The sequence below is a fragment of the Vanellus vanellus genome (genome assembly GCF_965231255.1).
Source record: "Vanellus vanellus genome assembly, chromosome: 12".
Taxonomy (NCBI): Eukaryota; Metazoa; Chordata; class Aves; order Charadriiformes; family Charadriidae; genus Vanellus; species Vanellus vanellus.
Window position 1 is genome coordinate 23,363,302 of NC_138917.1, and position 19,630 is coordinate 23,382,931.

At 47.8% G+C, this 19,630-nt stretch overlaps 1 protein-coding gene across 1 annotated transcript; it reads left to right on the forward strand.

The window, feature by feature from the left end:
• Positions 1–1,754: 1,754 nt before the first annotated feature.
• On the forward strand, positions 1,755–17,137 carry DRC7 (dynein regulatory complex subunit 7; the record flags this gene model as incomplete). Its single annotated transcript, XM_082489654.1, has 17 exons — positions 1,755–1,922; positions 2,284–2,523; positions 3,401–3,526; positions 4,692–4,886; positions 5,222–5,374; positions 5,682–5,900; positions 6,615–6,743; positions 8,336–8,411; positions 8,898–9,026; positions 9,872–10,000; positions 10,632–10,858; positions 11,753–11,965; positions 13,037–13,147; positions 14,268–14,378; positions 16,074–16,268; positions 16,764–16,903; positions 17,047–17,137. 17 exons carry the CDS (start codon positions 1,755–1,757, stop codon positions 17,135–17,137), a joined length of 2,652 nt encoding a protein of 883 aa, XP_082345780.1.
• Between the last annotated feature and the right edge of the window lie 2,493 nt (positions 17,138–19,630).

Sequence of the window (19,630 nt, forward strand, 5' to 3'; positions counted from 1 at the left end):
GCTTCCCCCTCATTTCACCCAAAAATCTTCTGGTCGGAGGGGGCTGCCCCCAGAAGCATGACTTCTCTGGGGTGGCTGTCCCGAGCTTTTAGCCTTGGGAGATGCGGGGAGGACTGGAGCAGCCGAGGGAGTGCGGGATGGCGACATGAGGAGCTCCTGGGGGGCACAGGGGCAACCCTCGGCCTGGGGGTGGCCTGCGGCCTGCCCAGGGTGGTGGGAAGCCGGGGGGAGGTCCCGGGGTGGAAGCAGCAGTAGGCCCCGGGGAAGGCCGGGGAGAGGCACGGGAGAGGCCGGGGTAGGCCCCGCGGGGGGGAAGCAGCGATAGGCCCCGGGGAAAGCCGGGGGGAGGCCGCAGGCCCCGCCACGGCCCCAGGCCACCTGTGCGGCGGGCGTTGCCATGGTCACGGGCCCGGCGGCAGCGGGAAGGCGGCGGCGGTGAGGCTCGGGGAGGCGGTGGGAGGGCAGGGGAGCCCGGCCGTCCTCGGGAGCCGCGGGGCTGAAGGGGCGGCGGGGGTGGGAGACTGTCGGGTGGTGCAGAGGCCGGGGAGCAGCGCTGGGGCCCGGGACAACCTCCCGTCTCGCCGCCCGGTGCCCCCTCCCCCGGTGCAAGGTCTGTGCCTGCCTCTGGCTGTCTGCTTCTCGTGAGGTCAGCCTGACCGTAAGGAGGGGGAAACAAACAGCCCCCAACCTCCCTGAGATATAAATAAATAATATAAACAGTCCTCTGTCCTTGGAGGCTGCTGACTCTGCTGCAAAACATCCCCCTCCCTTCAAGGCCCCTGCACAACCCGCCAATCTCAGAGCATGCCCGGACAGCATGGGCCATCCGCAGGTGCCCAGTGATGTCTGGAGCTGCTTTCCAGCCGGCAGCACCCAGGGCAGGATGGAGGATGCAGCACTGACACAAGCATGGGAATCAGGGGCTGCACCACGATCTGAGACTCACCACAGGGGGATGTGCTATGCCCCACTGAGGCAGGCTCCCTCTGTTCTGCCATTTCCCCCACGCTCGGGGGGCCCAAGAACATGCAGCCATTTATTTACCAAGCCCAGCCCAAACTCTAATTCAGTGCTCACCCTTTACTGTCGCACTTCTGGCTGCCTCAGCCATGCTTACTTACTGAATTCAAGGAGGTGATTCTGCCCTTCAGCTCTGGTCTGGGGAGACCCCACCTGGAGTATTGCCTCCAGCTCTGAAGGCCTCAACATAAGGACATGGACCTGTTGGAGCGGGGCCAGAGGAGGCCACAGAGATGCTGTGAGGGCTGGAGCCCCTCTGCTGGGAGGACAGGCTTGGAGAGTTGGGGTTGCTCAGCCTGGAGAAGAGAAGGCTCCGGGGAGACCTTAGAGCCCCTTCCAGTCCCTAAAGGGGCTACAGGAAAACTGGGGAGGGACTCTTGGTCAGGGACTGGAGCCATAGGACAAGGCGGAACAGTTTTACACTGGAAGAGGGGAGATTTAGATGAGATATGAGGAAGAAATTCTTGCCTGAGAAGGTGGTGAGCCCCTGGCGCAGGTTGCCCAGAGAAGCTGTGGCTGCCCCATCCCTGGAGGTGTTCAAGGCCAGGTTGGACAGGGCTTGGAGCAACCTGGGCTGGTGGGAGGTGTCCCTGCCCATGGCAGGGGGGTTGGAACGAGATGATCTTCAAGGTCCTTTCCAACCTAAACCATTCTATGATTGTAAATCACTGCGGCCAGTGTGCGAGTGTTGCTGTGTTGCTGTATATCTCGGTCCCACCCCTGAATTCACCCTGATGCATGCATTCCTGCAGTCCCCAGGAGGAGGCAGAATGGAGGTGCTGGAGGAGAAGGAGGAAGAGGAACAAAGAGAAGAAGAAGAGCTGAAGGCTTTGGAGATCAGTGATAACCTCCAGGACGTGGAGACAAAGGTGTCCATGGAGCAAATCTGCGTTCCAAGTGATGTACTGTAAGTCACATGTGTCTCTCAGTTACTGGGATGAGCAGAGACGGTCCCTGTGGGGCCCATGGGGAGATTGTGCATGCGTGGATGGCACATGTGGTCCCCTGGCACAGGGAGGGGAGGAAGCAAGTTTCGCATGCCTGGTGTGTCTGTGGGCACGTGTGAGTAAAACAGGGTAACTCACTTCATTGTACATTCATTCACTGCTGTATCATGACACTATATAAAGATGCCTGAGCCTCTGGGTATATGTCAGCTTACCATCACTCCAGAGAAGCTTGGCTATGTCAAAATAATCTCCTTGGGTATGATCCCCATTTTTCCCTGGGAAACAGGGAGCCCCTGCCATGTTTTGATAGCAGGTCATCTTGCCCAAATTGCTCCCGGCTTATTACCTGTTTCTGTCTGTCTCCTCCTGCCCTGGTAGTGATTTTGACTGGAGCTCCATTGACACGTCCCAGTTACCGTCCTCGTACAAGACAAATTCCCTGAAGGAAAAGAAGCTGCTGCACATTGCTGACCATTTCCTCCAGCAGTACACTCACCTCTGCCCTGACCGCAAGCCGCTCTTCCTCCACCCAGTCAACGAGTGTGGTGTGGAGGTATGGAATGGTGTGGGGCTGGGCCACAGCGCAGGGAGCACTCAGCTTCTGTAGTGCCAAATTCTGGAAAAGAACAGCATCCCTTCCCACCCGCCCTCCTGGCCAAAGGAAATGGGAACCCGCTTGCTGTTGTGTCCGCAGCACCCTGAGTAGGCACACAGCACCCCAGGAACACCCCAGCAGTCCAAATCCACAAGCTTGTTGTACCACGTACACAGTGGTGGTGCCGTGTAGGCTGCAGGCAGCTCTCAGGCCTGCAATACGACACTTAGAAAGCAGGAGAGACCACAGAAACATAAAGTAAAAGAAACACATGAAATGGTTAAGGGTCAGGCTCAGTCACAGATATGGAGTTTGGATCCAGAGTTAGGTCTTATTCTGAACTTCCCAGAAGTTGCAGGGAAGGAAGTAAATGTGGAAGTTTGTGGTGTGGTTTTGTTTAGGACTGGGCCCAAGCTGCACAACTGTTGTCTAGTTCTGGACCTGATGCTCCCCCGGGCATCTGAAGTTGCTTCTTTGGACCAAATTTCCCCAACATTTATTATATCATTAACATGTGAGGCAAAGAATGCTGGAGGATGTAAAAACTGGAAAGGGCAGTAGTTATTTGTCTTGCTTGAAAACTGAAAGAACTGGCTTGCATCTGTAATGTGTCTGAGATAAGCTTGAAGTTTGAGCCACAGATGAGCAGACGGCCTCTCAACCCTATGGGATTTACATTTTGGAACAGGTGAGGAGTGTTATTGATGCTGTTGATATGCTTTAGGGAGGTCCTGAATGTGAGCTGCAACATCCAGAGGTGGTCCGAGGATGGCTTTGGACAGGAGACTATGCCAGGCATCTGTTGGCTTACCAAAGTCGTCTTGTTGCTCTACAGAAATTTGTGAGCACAACGGTGAGGCCAACCTTGCTGCCTTATACAGAGCTATACCACTGGGATGGCTGTGCCAGCTTTGTCTCTGATTACCTCACCATGGAGCACCTTGAGTCCCCTATCACACCGGTAAGAAAGGGGCTGCAGTCCCATCAGAAACAGCCCCATGACGGAGGTGACCGAAGAGCCTCTCGGCAGGATGCAATGCGGAAACCCTGGTGCCTGGGATTACAAAGGTCTTTGACCTCGTTACTTAGGCAACCCCCTGATTTTCCCAGGCCCTGTGCGCTCTGTTTGGATCCATAATCCCAGTACAGTGCAGTGTTGTACCTGTCAAGCAACTAAGCACCATTTCTACAAGGTTGGACCTGACCTTGCTCAGTCACCCCAGATGACCAGATGGTCTGCTGTGGGTTGCAATGGCACACAAGCTTCCCCTCCAAAGACCAAGAGGCCTTGGAACAAAGGAGCATATAATGCCCAGGGGATGATGCTTGACCTCACTGACCAGTTCTTAGGGGCTTTAGACATTTCTGTCCCAGTTTTGGGAATATTTTGGGGTGGCTAAAGGGAGATTTCTAGACTGGCAAGAAGGGATGATGCCAGTTAGGGCAAGTTCTTGGCTGGTGTGAATCAGCTAAGGCAAAGAGAGCACAGTCTTTGCTCACAAGGACTGCTGATGCCCTGCAGAGTGCCCCAAATAATCTACACCAGCTCCAAGCGTGTCCCAAGAGTCCCAGGTTCTCAAGAGGAACTCTGGCACTTTGCAACCACAGAGAATGTGTCTACATTTAGCAGATGAAGACTGCCTTGATGTATGAGGTATGGGAGCAGACTGTCTATGTAGAACCTCTCTATATGCCATATGTGCATATTGATCCCTTTGCTTGGTCACTGGTGAGGGCCAGAAGGGAATATGTTCCCTCCTTTGAACTGTAACTTAGCTTATGGGTTTTTTACTTTGAAATGCTGCAGACAGACCAGCTAGAGATGAAGGTAAGCCCCACTCCAGAGTTGTGGCTAGCATTAGATTTTCCGCAGTTTGACAAGTTTATCCTGCCCATCTCTCCCCATAGTTAAATTTGTCACCAGATTTGGGGTCAGAATTTTCCCAGATCACTTTGGAGGGGATTTTTGGGGTCTGTGGCTCATATAGGAATTTTATATAACAGATTCCCTGTGGTTGCAGAGCCCAGGGATACAGGCAAAGCCCTCTCTCTCTCCTGCGCTCTGCCTGGTGCATGTTTCAGCTTCACAAGACAAGCACTGTGAACATGCATCTCTCTCTTTCAAGCCCAGTTCGCTCTATTCCCCAACAACCATCCTGAGATACCAGCGAGGCAACTGCTTTGACTTCAGCGTGCTGCTGTGCTCCATGCTGATCGGGGCCGGGTATGATGCCTACTGTGTGCATGGGTATGCCACCCGCGAGATATGCACCCTGGACGAGACTCTAGAGCTGTGCCCACTGCTCAGGAAGCCACAGGAGGTGAGACCTGCAGTGAGCGGGCAAGGAGGAGCCCAGCATGCGTGCTCAGCCTGTTCATTTCCAATGAGCTCCTGGGTTGAGCTAAGGGGAACAGCTTCAGGTCCACGCTGGGTTTCAGTCTGTACCAAGCGGGGACCTCACTAAAGGGATCTTTTGAATGATTTTCCACAGTGCCTTAAGAGGTCCCTTTGGCTTCACTGAATTCCTCCTCAGCAGGTCCAACACTGCAAACTGCCAAGGGTTGGGGACTGGGAGGTACCTGTAAGCCCTACATTTTCTCCCTTCTCTTGATGTCTGCTGGGTTTCATAGCAATACCCTGCTTTTCCGGAGGCAGGTACCAAAAGAGAGGATGAAGAAGTCCAACAAGTACAGAGTTAAGCCCCCACCAGACCTGCAGAGCAAGTTTGAGCTTCAGCAGGAGGCCAAGAAGGTGGCAGAAACTGAAGCTGCTCAAAAGAACAAGGAAAGAGAAGAGGAGAAGGTCACGGTGAGTTAGTGAGGTCCACCTCACTGTAAATTGCAGGAGCAAGAGCTGAGCAAAGAAAGGAGGTCACCACCCTCTGCCATGAAGTACGACACAACCCTGATCATGGCCATGAGCACCTGGCCTCTGGGAACACAGTGTGTGCTGGCCCAGGAATATGTACTGGGGATGCACTACATCACTATTCTAAAGAGTGTTAAGGGCCTGGAGATTTTTAGAAGTGGGCAGAGGAGAGAATAAGATTGCCATTGGATTGGACAAAAGTGGCAATAAAATGGCAATAATTACTGCTCTGTCCTCTGCGCTACAGGAAGTGGAGAAGCCTGAGCGTGACCCTTTGTATGGCTTACGGGTGCACGCATGGGTTTTAGTTCTCTCTGGCAAGAAGGAGGTTCCTGAGACCTTCTTCATCAACCCCTTCACGGGAAACAGCCACAGCACCACGGATGAGCACTTCCTTGGGATCGAGAGTGTCTGGAACCACAGGAACTACTGGGTGAACATGCAGGACTGCTGGAATGGCTGCAAGGTAACGAGCCCTTAAGCACCCTGTGCCTGGGAGGGACAGTTGGGCTAACCTGAGTCCTGGGGAAGTCCGAGATCAGTGGTGATCCCAGTTTCCACTTGCCATTCCCTGTATTGACTCTGGTCACGTTGCTCTGGTTACATTGACTCTGGAACTACTCCAGGACATCCCTGAGCTAGCAAATACAGATCGCACCTGTTAAACCCCTGCAGTGCCAGAGTATCAGCTTTTAAAGCTGGCTGGACACCCATTTTCTCAAACAACAGCTTTTAAGGCAGAGGATGTTTTCAGCCCGTCAAGCGTGGCTAAAAGCAGGAAAAATCTTAATTAGGGTCTCCCCACACCTCAGCTACTCCCCAGCTGATATAAAGTCCGGGAGGCAAGGGTCTGGGTTAGAGCAACTTGACCTTGGGGCCATCATGCCCCGAGGAAGGAGGCAGAACCATTTACAGCAACTTCCTCTCATCTGTGACAGAGGCACCGTGAAGAAAGGGGTCTGCAGGCCTCTAGGCACAGGAGCAGTCTTTGGTGTCTCACCAGCCAGCCAAGGGTCTGATGAGCCTACCTCACTGAGATTTGAGGTCTGTCTAGAGTCCTTTAACTCTCTGATGCCCAGCCAGGTCCAGAGCACCGCAGACACGCAGGAGCAGCGTTTAGTTTAGCATTGGGCCCTTGTAACTGCCCTGTAGTTAAGTGGATTTCTTCTGTATGGCCTAGGATCTCATCTTTGACTTGGGTGACGCTATCCGCTGGGAAATTATGCTTTCAGGGAGCAACAAGCCTCTTCAGCTGCTCCCAGGTGCTGAAGAGGAAAAGGAGTTATCTGACAAGGAGATGGATGATATGGTGAGTGACCCAAAGGACCCAAAGGATGGCTTTCGTGCAGTGGGGATGCTGTATCAAACTGGTGTGTTCACAGGCCCACACATGCCTGCCTGCCTGCTGCCCTCTCCAGGTCAGATCACTATTGCTGGAGCTAAGCTTTGGTTGGCACTTCAGATTCCTTCTCAATCTTGAATAGTTCTGATGCTTTTTGAAGTGGGACACCAGGTGGTACTTCTGGTGTCCTAAGTGGCTAGGGATCTCCGTAGGCCTCCAGTGTATTGACCTTTGGGATGAAATAATTCAGAAAATAAAATCCAAACTGGATTTTTTCTGGACACGCTTTCTCTGCTGGTCAGCATGCTGGTCTCCTGGCAGCTAGGTGGAGTTGCCAACCTGTTAGGGTTTGAGAAAACCCACAACAGTTTATTGTTGTTTAAAAAATTATTCTCTCCCCGATGACCCCTCTCCACCCAGAAAGGGGAAATTGGGAAAAAATAAGGAAACCCGGTGGCTGAAATATAAACAGAGTTAATAGAATAAAAGTAGATAATTAATAACACTAAAGAACCAAAATTGATCCAAATACCATTATAAATATACAAGGATTTTACTCAGCCAATTATGTCAGTAGGAAGCTGTGCACTCCCAGCAGTGGACAACAAGTGTGGGACACTGCCAGTTCTGCGGCTTCGGGAGGAAGGGAAGGGCTCAGGGCCCCGGCACCAGGGCAAGGAGTTCTCTGGATTGCCGCCATCAAGGGAGAGAGAGCACTTCGCAGCAAACTTTCTAATTTATATTGAATATGCCGTTCGTGGTATTAAATAATCCTGTTGGCCAGCTTGGGTCAAGTGCCTGGGTCTCGCTCCTCCTCATCCCCGCACCTGGTGAGTTCAAAAACACTGACAGCTTGAAACCCACACATCATAGCTGGCTGTAAAGTAAATATTTTCACAAAATCAAACACTGGAATCTTCTAAAAGTGCAGTTTTCCCAAGTATTAGAAGAGAAATTAGTCCTGTGTCACTCAAACCAGGACACAACCAGATGTAGAAATAAAGTATGTACTCTAATATACCAAAAAATGCTGTGTACTGCAAGGAAAAAATGGTATGTCGGTCCTGGTGGGAGAACACAGCATGATAAAGCAGGCATTGCACCAGCACAGTGGGATAGAGGAACGCCAATAACACTACGTTCCCTCCTGTTATCTATCCTTCTCAGCCTGTGCCCATAACTGGGGAGCAAAGTGCCTTCCATGGTCTACAGAAAACAAAACAAGCTGGTCACTGGCTTCAATGACAATTGTCACATTCATCTCCTATCCAGCATGAGCGTTAACCAGGAGGAGATAATTTCATTAGGGTTGTGCTAGTGAGAGTGCGGGAATGCAGTAGAGTTCTCTTTCCACATAAACTGCAGTGTGCTGCTTACCTCTATCCTCAAGCTGTGTGTGACTGACACAGCTCTCATAACTGCGCCACTGTGTTCCCCAAGACCCGCACAGACTCGCACTGGCTGAGCTGTGATCGCTGCACCACATTCTGTAGAGCCAAAATGCCTCCTGGCACAGTAGGAGAAGCTGCCAGCGATGCAAGTCTCTGCTTCCCTTTCAGCAGGAAAAGGAGGAGGAAGACATGAGTTTTGACATGCCACCATCGTGGGTAGCCCCAATTCAGATATCTCCCAGAGGTATGTATTCTTCCTTTGCATTTTGCTTGCCCCCCTAGCTAACCTTTTAGTGAATCTGGGACATTTGTTTATCTCACTCAAGAGTTCTCCATTCAGGATGGACAAGGTACAGCAGCAAAGTGCAGCCACAGCTATTGGTGTGAATGCCTACCCTCTCTTCCCCTTGGGGACACACACACACACACACACACAATGTGTTTTCCTGCTAGCTGAATGGTTTTTGCCTGGGATGGACTTTCAGTTACTGCTATGCACAAGGCACTGCCCCTGCATTATCAAACATTTGATTTGGGAGAGAAAAGAATTATTATACTATTATAACATTAAAGCACAGCAGGCAGGGTCTGAACAGCTTTACTGGCGGCTGAACGTAGTCAAGAAATGTGTGGTTTCTCTTAGACCATGGTTTTCTCCCTCTTGAATTCTCTTTCCTTGGGCTGAATATAAGGGAGTAAATTTTTCTGACACCTCTCTTGCCCACTGCAGAGTTTGAGACCCGCTGTTCCCAGGGGAGGAAGGTGATCCTGTACAAGAAAGCAAAACTGGAGAAATGGGCACCATACCTGAATGGAAATGGTCTGGTGAAACGCCTCACCATCTACGCAGACTTAGACTGTAAGAGGGATGAGGGAACACACTCAATGCACTGAGCAAACACAGCCTAGGGTGTGCTGATGGGAAGGGGGAGGTGGTCCCCTTTCTGCCAGAGTCTCTCTTGTGATTTCTCATCCTCCTTTCACGTTTGTGGGGGACTTATCTACCGTATCTTCAAACTCTTCATCATGGTAACTGGCTGTCAAGCCCCAGAACTTTTCAGCATTGCTAGGGGTTCCTGTGAAAGTTTGAATCTATTTTACACCCCAATGGTGAGGATGTTCAATGTCGCAGGTCAGGTGCTTCGATTTTTGGTCTTCAGAGAAACAGGAGACCGGTTTGATTTGATCCAACAGTATCACTATTCCCATTGGTGTCGACAGGAGCCATAGAAAAAGGCAGCCATGGACTGTGGATATTTCTGTACTCCAAAGCATTCTTCTTCAACAGCTGGTCCAAGAAACTGTGCAGGTTCCTAACTGGACATACAATGTCCTGTCCTCAGCCCTCTTGGACAGTGTAATGTCCCCATCTTGTTTCTCTTCGTTCCTGACGCTATCATTAAAAATCTGGGATGGAATTTCTTTTGCCTAACCATATCCATCCACTGTACCACCTCCTCCTTACATTAGTTGTGGTTGATGGAGAGGAATAAACCCTCTTAAGGTATAATTCATGTACTCAAACGTATATTAGGATCTTCTACAAAATGCGTGTGGGCACAGGGCCAATTCCAGTGACTATATGATGTCTGCTCTGGCAGTATCAGGAGCACGAGGTGCTCACACAGACACTGAGCTCATTAGATGAATCTTACCACCTCCAACAGGGTGAAACAGGTTGTGAAACCCTTTGTCTCCTGCCAGGTACTGAAGTAGTGGAGGTGAGGGAGTGGTTCAAAAATCGAGAAGACATGTTGGATATGAGACAATTGAATAAACAAACACAGCTGACCACAGATTACTTCAGCCCAGGACACCTCCTCGGTCTTAAAGGTATTCCAGCTCATCTGGGCAGCCACTGCAGCTGATGGGACTTCATGTGAATCCTTTCGAGCAGTGGCAAAAGCCCAAAGTTGCGGGGGGCTGCAAACTTGTGGAAGAATCACCTGGATAAATAACATGGCTTCCAGCATCGGGTTGTTGGCTTCCAGTCCTGGACAGTGCTCCCCCACAGCATAACAAGAAAAATACCTATCACATATATAAGGTGATATAATTTACTTTTACCACTAGAGGTGATAGAAGTAGAAACTTCCTCCTTAGGATTATGTTTGGTCTTTCAGTGTTCTACAGCTGGGGGAGAGAAAGTCCTGCATTAGATCTGTTGCTAAAGCAGCATTTCACCCCAAGAGGCTGTGCTCATTCTCGGTTTGGGAAGAGCAGGATCCAGGCTCCACTCACTACTGCCTTACTGTGTAAGGATGGCAGTGGCCCTGCAAAGCTGTCCTGCCATCCTTAGGCCGTGGCATGTTGGTACGCAGCAGTGAGGAGATAACATTCCCTTCTTACATTCTTACATGCATTTGATTTGTTTGCTGCTGAAGAAAACAAGACTTCCTGTGGGCACACTTGTGTTCACCGCATTATGCTTGCTAACTCTGAAAATCTCTCTTTATGTCTTCAGCTCACACCTATATGTCGCTGGAACCAGAGACTGAACATACAATGGAGTTTTACAATGAGGCGCGAGTCGATGGCCTCCAGAAACGTGTTGAAAATGCTACTGAGATGACAGAGTACTTCATGGGGCGGGATGACTTCCTGCACATCCGGCACATGGAGTTTGGCAAAAGAGGGCAGAAAATACACTTGGCTGGCACCAGAACTGACATTAACTCCCGGCCTATAGTGGTACGGCCAAGGCAGGAACAGAAAAATATCTGTCACTGTGATATTTATACTATGCAAAACATACTGCCTAGGGCTTTAGGTTCACGTTCAGTGGGCATAGCCAAGGCAAAGCTCCAGATGGGATGTCCAAGCCTTGTTCAGCTGCTGTGTCTCATAGTTGCTTGCCTGAGAGAGAGAGAGAGACAGAGAGTGTGGCCAGTTGTCACGAACTGCACTGAGCAGCTAGAATGACACTAAGAAACTAAGACTTGGAAAATTTGTGTCAGAGGAAAGAAAAAAAGCTTGACTATTATTTTGGAATGAAATTTTTACAAGACTCAAAACTAGTCAAATGTTTTCCTGTTCTGACCCCAAACTGATAACATTTTAGGTTCCTGATGAAGTATCCTATCACTCTGATTTGTTACAAGCAGGTAATCTACCTCTTCCTTCAGTCATGTCTGATTTAGAGAACAGAAGGGGGAGGAAATCCGACATCTGGCAGTATGGCTCAGACACTTCACCTGCCAAGACAGAGTCATGCAGTGGCCTGCCTTTGGACCAGCGCCCAGCATGCTCCTTTTTCCTTCCCTATGTTGGGGAATGTGAGAAACTTTGTTGTGCTCCAAAATACCTTGCTTCCTGCAGTTCCCTCAGGCAGGGATGCATCCCAAGCTAACTTTGAGCTTGGAGAGCATACTCAGCTCCACAAATAGGAGACTTCTACATTTCTTTAAGCAGCTTTTTTTTTCTAAGGCACAGGAAAAAACAGTAGGACCACGGGCCAAGATATCCCATCATAGTCCAGGAGAAAAGCCCAATTTTTACCTTGGGATTTTACCCAACTCTGCAAATCTTGCATGTTTTCTGTGTTGTCTAACCTGCTTCCATCTCTTTCTCTTCACCCCTCATTAGCAAATCAAGGAGTGTTTCCACAGAAACCCAGAAAAGCCTGCAGATGAAGATGTAGCAGAACGTATCTTTCTGATCACAGAGGAGATGATCCATCTGACCTATCACCTCAAGGATAAATACATTACTGCCTCAAAGAAGGATTTCTTCAAAGCAGCAGAGGATAGGAAAGGAAATGAAATCATCATGACCCCAGAAATGTGCATCACATACCAGGTATGGAGAAAAACTATACTTATATCTTGAAGTTGTTCTACATCACCAGACACAAAGGGGAGGTGAAATGTCAGCAGAAGAACTACAAGCATGACATATTCCATGGTGTCCCCCTGCTCCATCTGCACCCCTTCCTCACAGACAGCCTCCAGGCTGACAACATGAATGTCCCTGAAGGTGCGGTACCGTGCTGGAAGTGACTGGACACGCAGGATGTAGTGTGGCGTGAAAGGCCTGCTCTGGCATCTTCCCAGATACAGTCATCAGGCAGTGTAGACACAGCCACTGGGATCTTGCAAGATGCTCATTTGGCAACTGTTGGGCTCAGTCCTGTGGATTCATGGCAGGGAAGCTGAAATTTCCTCTGCTGTTCTCTCTTGAAGAAGAGACAACAGCAGAGACGCAGAAGCAGGCATCCTGGGTTCTAGCTCCAATTCTGCCATGGACTTCTTAGGTCACATAGTTGCTTAAATGCCCCAAGTTTACCCTGCAGACGTAGAGCAAGATGCTGAGGCATAATGCATTGCTGATAGATAGATAGCCTTATATAAAAGATACTAAAAAAAAAGTGGAGTGCAGTCATTAAGCCAAATTCTCTCATTCGGGGTAGGGAGGTCAATCCACTAACATCATTGATGTGAGTCTGTAACCAGGGGCAGAAGTCTGCCAGTAAACTTTGCAGTGATGCTGCACAATTAGGAAAATCAAAGAGAGATTGCAAATACAGGATTTTTTGATGTTACGCACATTTTTTTTAAAGTTTCTATTTCCCACTGGGGACAATACACAGAATGCAATTGCTGGAGTGCTGTCCTTTCATCTCTAACCCTGCAAAACCGGTTCCAAACAAATACCAGCAGCATCGTCAAAGTGCAAGATGTGCCATCTGGCTCACATTACTGGTTGAAATGAAGTCCAATAAACTGTTGACCATGGGTTAGATGTTTCAATGGTGGAAATCGGTGTCACTCTGTTGACTATAGCAGAATTGTGCCCATTTCTGTTAGTGGAGTACCTGGTTCCATGCACCCAGAGAGTGCTACTGTCTTTCACTAGCTTATCCTCTTCCAGGCGGGGTCCTCTGAGAAAGACAAGAAGCCGCTCCATCTGTACAAATTGTTGCAGGAGCTAACAGTGGAAGAGAAGCAGCTGAAGCAACAAGTCCGGCAATCTGAAGCAGAGGTAACAGGGTGGCGTCCACACTGTTGTTAAAGTTGGTCAGGCATGGAAACGGTTTCAGCTGACTGGTTGCCAAAGCATCCTCAGCATGAACTGTGGTAAAAATAAAGTTCTGGTGTCACAAAGCGGGTTTCCATGCTGAATTATCAAGCTTGCAGCCCAGTCATTGTTCAGTAAAGATGTGGCTTTAATATATTTATGGCAAGTCATGCACTTTCCAGCTCCTGCTCTTACTCTTCATCCTCTGGGAGGAAGCCAGTTCCAGAGACCAAATGACAGCATATGAATTGGGGCATCTCGAAAAATATCTGCCTTTTGCCTGGGAACGAGACCAAAAAGAAAGGATATTGTATGTAGTGCTGTATCTAGTTGCTAGGCATTTCCAGGAAGTCCTATCCAAAATATTGAAGTGACTTTTTGTGGGAGCAACTGTAGAGAACTGCTTCATAAAATACATTGCTTGTATTGCTAATCACACTGTGACCAGTGTAACAAATCCATGTTCTTAGAAGTCTTTGTAATTACTTCATGAGAAATACAACCATTCAAGCATATGGAGGCAAAACTATTGGATTTTATTTTTCTTTAAATGTTTTTGTGAGGAAGAGGAACTCCTGAAGGAGCTGGAGAGGGAATGCTCAACTATATTAGCACAGAATACTAGGAATATTTAAGAACAAGATTGCAAAAGTCTTTTCTTTCAGAAATTTGAAGCTAGTTCACTCTGACCTCATGAACTACCTTGCCAAATATCTCAGTCTTGATGTATTAACAGACAAAACATTCTCATTGCTTGTGCTGTATATCCTATTAAGACAAAGAACTAAGCCAAAACTATCAGTGCAATTTCAAAAGTAGTGGCAAGACTATGACTCCAGAAGAGCTTCCTAAACAGATAATACCAAGAATTGTGTTCAAGAATTTCACACAGAGTGGCAATCTAAAAACGAGCCCACTATTGGCTTGATCTATCAGCAGGATATGAACATATTTGTATAGATCTTCTATATTTAACCTTATGTTACAGTTCTTGTATGCAGCATCTGCTCTGTTAGCAGGTCAAGCATGTAAAAGTACTGTCATTTTGTGGGAAAGCTGAGGGGTCTTTTTGATTTTTTGGAAGGGGTTAAATATTTTGAAGATCCGTGAGAATGAAGAAACTAACGTTAAATTGTCAGTTTCAATTTATGATACCGAAAGGAGTGAAAAGAGAAGACAACAGTATGAAGCCACGGTAGGTAGACTGCGTTAATCCCAGTATTTATTACACGTACACAAAGAAATCCAGAGGAAGATTTTTCTGTCTGAGGAATTATATCTGAAGAGCTTTTTGTTATCACTAAAATATAGTGGGCCAAATCCCTAGCAGGTGTAAATTGCCACATCTTCAGTTGACTTCCCATGAAAATAGAACATGATTGTGCTGTGACCTTCTGACTTTCTGGAAAAACTCGCATTACCAAGAAAGATTACTGTTTTATTTTGTTTAGTTAATAAATAATTAACAAGGATTATTTGATAATAGGGATTATGGGGGGAGTACGATAATGGATTCCAAGCTGCATCTTTCTAGCCAGGGCTCATTTTATTAGGCAAATACGCACTTTTTTGTGTGATATGAAGCAGTTGCTTTCTTGGTTTTCATTATTACTTGCAAAGTTAATTTTGTTCCAGGATCTCTGTTGAGGAATTAATACCTTATGAATGTTTTGGACAAATACAAAAAGATTTAAGAATAATTACGTGCAGTTTTTTAAGATCTTCAAGATGATTCTCGTGAATTGTTTTTAGACTGAGCTTTCCCAAATACAGAGGTTATAAAAGGTGGTATTGGGTTTTACATGCCAAACTTCTGGTGTGAAACACAAGCAGGGGCAAAGATCCAAGAACCAGCTATTGACCAGCCTACAAGCTGGTATCACTCAAAATACCCCGTCCTAATTGTTATAGTTTGAGAGACCCATAACAATTTGTTGTCATTTAGACAATCATTCTATCACCCGATGAACCGTCCCCACCTGGGAAAGGAAATCGGGAAAAACAAGGAAACCCAGGAGCTGAATTATAAAGAGATTTAATAGAATAAGATTAGATAATTAACATTAAGAGCACTAAAGAACTGATATCGATCCCGACACCAATACAGAATATGCAAAGATTATACTCAGCCAATTCTATCAGTAGGAAGCTGTGCACTCCCAGCAGTGGACAGCAAATGTCGGACACTGCGAGTGCTACGGCTTCAGGAGGAAGGGAAGGGCTCAGGGCTCCGGCACCAGGGCATGAAGTTCTCAGGATGGCAGCCATCAAGGGAGAGAGCCAACTTCGCAGCAAACTTTCTAATTTATAATGAGTGTGACGTTGATGGTATGAAATAATCCTGTTGGCCAGCTTGGGTCAAGTGCCCGGGTCTTGCTCTTCCTCATCCCCGCACCTGGCGAGCTCAAAAACACTGAGACCTTGAGACCCACACACCATAGCTGGCTGTAAAGTAAATATTTTCACAAATTCAGACACTGGAGTCTTCTAAAAGTGCAGTTTTCCCAAGCATTAGAAGAGAAATTAGTCCTGTTTCTCTCAAACCAGGACACTAATCTATTTCTGTCCAGATACAAATGCATTTTGTAGAACCCTTCTTGCACCTCAGGGATTAACACATAAGAGACATCTCTACAATCAAGGAAATTAAGAGAAATGTTATAAAGGACAACAGAAAATAAACTACAGAATAAAACACCCATTGGGAAAGGATTGGCATGCAAAGCTAATGCAAAGCAGTAGTTTTGATCAAACTATATGAAAAAGAAACATTATTCCCTCCCTGGAGGAGGGGTGGAGTTTTGGCCTTTGCTTTTATTTTGCCTTATCACAGGGTGTTTGGGGAAGCAGGTAAATGGGACCATGGCTCTCTCTGTCCTTTCCCCGCCAGAAGAACACAATGGAGGATGAAGTCCAGGGTCAAGGGGAACAGGATCTGGATTACCTGGCACCTTTTCTTATTCATATCGGCCACAGCGAGAAAATGACCAAGGCGCAGGCCCTCCGTGTCAGAGATGACTGCCTGACTGATTTTAAGCATCGTCTCGTTGATAAAGCTAACATCATCCAGGCTCGGTTGGAAAAGGTATTCCCAGCCATGCTCCAGGACGTGCGTGTTACTGGAGCTTCTTCTGTACTGGCAGGAGGGTAACACACATCTCTGTGACAGCAGGCAAGAAACAAACTTCCTTTGATCTCTTCAAGAGAGCCATAAACATGCCTGTGTATCTTGTTGTTGTTGTTAGCAGCATGTGAGATGAAAGAACAATATAGCTCCAGGGTGAAATTTAGTCCCTATCTCAATCAGAGCTGATTTGGTTCTCCAGTGTGTCTTAACTATAGTGAGGCAACGCATTTGGGTTTTGCTGCCTCTCGCTGTTCCACATGTTATGCTTCCTCTTGTTTTCTTGTTCTATGAGACCTCATCTCAGACGTACTGCCTCCCCACGAAAATAAACCAGCTCTGATTTGTGGATTCCTTCATCTCAGCTCCCTGAACTCTGAATTGCATTTTCGTGTCCCTTTGTTCCTCGCTCTCCTCTCAATTACCCTGACTTCTGGTTGCTCACTCCCCCAACAGGCGGTGGAAGAGCAGCAGAAGAAGGACCAGTGGTTTCAGGAAAAACAGAATCAGCTCAGTGCAGAGGAGGAGGATGACTTCCTCGCCCGTTGCTCTGAAACCACGTTCCATATCCAGATTCTGGCGCTGAGGCTCAACAGGTAGTGGGAATGACTGCTTGAGTAGTGCCCTGGGGAGGTCTACCAGTCAGCCCCCCAGGGACTCGGCACCAAAGCTATTCTGTAAAACGTTCTACTCCATGTCCCGCTGCAGTTTACCTCTGATATTCCCCTTTTTGTTCTAGGGAAAAGCAGACTGCCCCACAGAAATACCTTGCTCTTGAAGAGAAGCTGCGCAAAGATCCTCGCCTAGCTGAGCACCTCAGTCACGCCTGATTTCTATATTCCTTCGCAGCAGACACTGGAAATCAGTGCTGAAGCCTGTTAGAAGCAGCTTGAAAAAAACGTGGAGAAGTTTTCCTACTTGACTGCAGTAAAACTTTCATTATCATCAGATTCATGGAGATTTTAAGGAACTTGAAGCATTCCAATGTCTTTTTCTTTTCCTTCTTTTGTTCTAAGGACCATCAACAGTTACATCAATTGTCTTCTTGTGCAGTTCCATCATGTTTGAGACTGAACTCTGAATGAGACCTTAGCTTTAAGGTCTGCTTCAGAAGTTGCTATAAATTAAGCACACTGTATTACAGAGCTTTTTTTCCCCAAACCTGCAGACATCAGGAGCAGGATTATTTGGGAATACTGGTTCTTCTCCAATGTAATAATATTTTAACAAATTCATGATTTAGTTTGATAAGTAGCACAAGCAAAGATTTTGAACTTATGAGTTCACAACAAATATAAAAATTCTTTGACCTCATTTAGAGCTATTAACTACAAAACCCAGCAAAAACTAATACTGAAATTGACAGAATTTGGATTTTAACATCTTTATTTTTCTCTTTGAATATCTCCACTCACTGTTGGTAAATATTGGCAGACAGGGTAAAATGTCAAGAGGAACGCAAAAAGCATTCCAAATCCAAGAAGTCGTAGGTAATGAAGTGTTTTAGTTAATAAGCATTCCCTGAGATCCACCAATGGAAGTGAGTACATGTGTGCCATGTAGTGGTATTTATCTAAGTCCCTGAACCTGCTAGGAAATAATTTTACCTATAGTACCTTAGGCACTGTGGACATTTATGGTTCCACCTACAGTTCCCAACAGCTACAGTTGTCAAGGAACAACCTTTGATCATCACCTTCAGCGAAAACTATACTGATTGCAGCTTGGGGAAGGCAAAAATGTATTTTGCTGTGATACAGCAGAATAAGGGACATTGCACCTGAAACACAGCGTGAACCAGAGCTGATTAAACTTCTTGTTTTATGGTAGCTGTCCATTTTAACTGTAATAGATACATTAAAGGGCTTTTACAGAGACACCTCACTCTTCCCCCCCCCCCCCCTATTTTATTGCAGTGGAGTTATTTCCTTTTGTGTTGTTTCTGTCACGTTTTAAGAGGTGAACACAATGTTAAAACCAAAAGCTATCATTAGTTCGTTATGCCTGATCTGGATATCCTAGGTCATTAAAACTTACCAAATTACCTGTATAGAAAGCCATTAATTTAGGTTCTGCTTGAAGGATGCACTCTATTTTGGGCTCATAAAGGGAGAGTATGTCCTGTGGGAGACGGCTACAATGTTTGACACCCACCACAGCAAATCTCCGGGTCTGCCTGGGCCTCCCAGCTCCCAGTTTGGAGCTCTGAGATGTTTCATGACAGCACGTCATGTTCCAAGCCATTGGACAACACTGTTTCTGACAGCTCCGCATCCCTCTACCAAGACTTGGCTAAAGTGGCAACCTAGCACAGACAGAAACAGGCCAGGAAAGGAGCAAGCTCAGAAACAGCTCCCTCTTTGAGACAGAGAGGTATTCCCGTAACAACACACTACTGAAAAGGAACATCAGGAATTTTAGGAACTAGCCACTCTGATTTCCGAATAACAAGGACTGTGAATGGGAACCAGGGAAAAAAAAAAAAACACCTTAAGGTCTCTTCTGAACAGAAAAAAAAAAAAGGAGCAAGTCAGCCTGCTTATGAACTCATCAGTTTTAGTTCAATACCAGAAAAGACAACAGAACAAATTAATTTTAAAATCCTTTTACAGGCAACAGGGAGATAGCTGCTGCCAAAAAAAAAAAAATTAGCTGAAACATATTATCAAGGACTAGCATCAAATTAATTTGATTTCCCCTTTTGATGGAGCAATTGGCTTCAGAGACAGGGAGGGAAGCGTAGAAGTGGCAGGACTCCATCTCAGTCAGGCTGAGAGCGCCCAGCACGGCTCCCCCGGGGGGGAAAAATCACCCAAAGGCAGCAGGAGTCACATGAGCTGGTGCCAGCGCTGCCTGGCAAAAAGACACAGAAAGGGGGACCCCAAGATCCCCGCTCCCGCCACTGACATCCAGAGAGGGGAATCCTCTCCGGGGGACACACCGGCACAACCGCCTCAGCCGCCGGCGGGCCCTGAGGCTGAAGGCCGGGGAAGAGCCTCTCAGCAGCCCCCCAAGAAGCTCCAGGCTGAGGGGCCGCTGCAGCCTCCCCGCCGGCCGTGACACGGCCGCGCCCGGCCCCGCTCCCCGACACCGCCCCTCAGGGCGGCCCTGCTCCGCCCCACAGCGCTGCAAAATGGCGGCCCTGCGCGCTTCCCTCCTTATTGGCCGCGCTTGAAAGGCTCCGCCAAGAAGCTGCGTTGCGAGTGGTCGGTTGCTCTGCGGTCGCTAAGGCGACCGCCCCTTCCTCAGTTCCTATTGGCCGAGCAGCGTACGCAAACCGGGCAAACCTCCTGGCTGGGCTCGGCGGACCTCAGCGGTTCCGG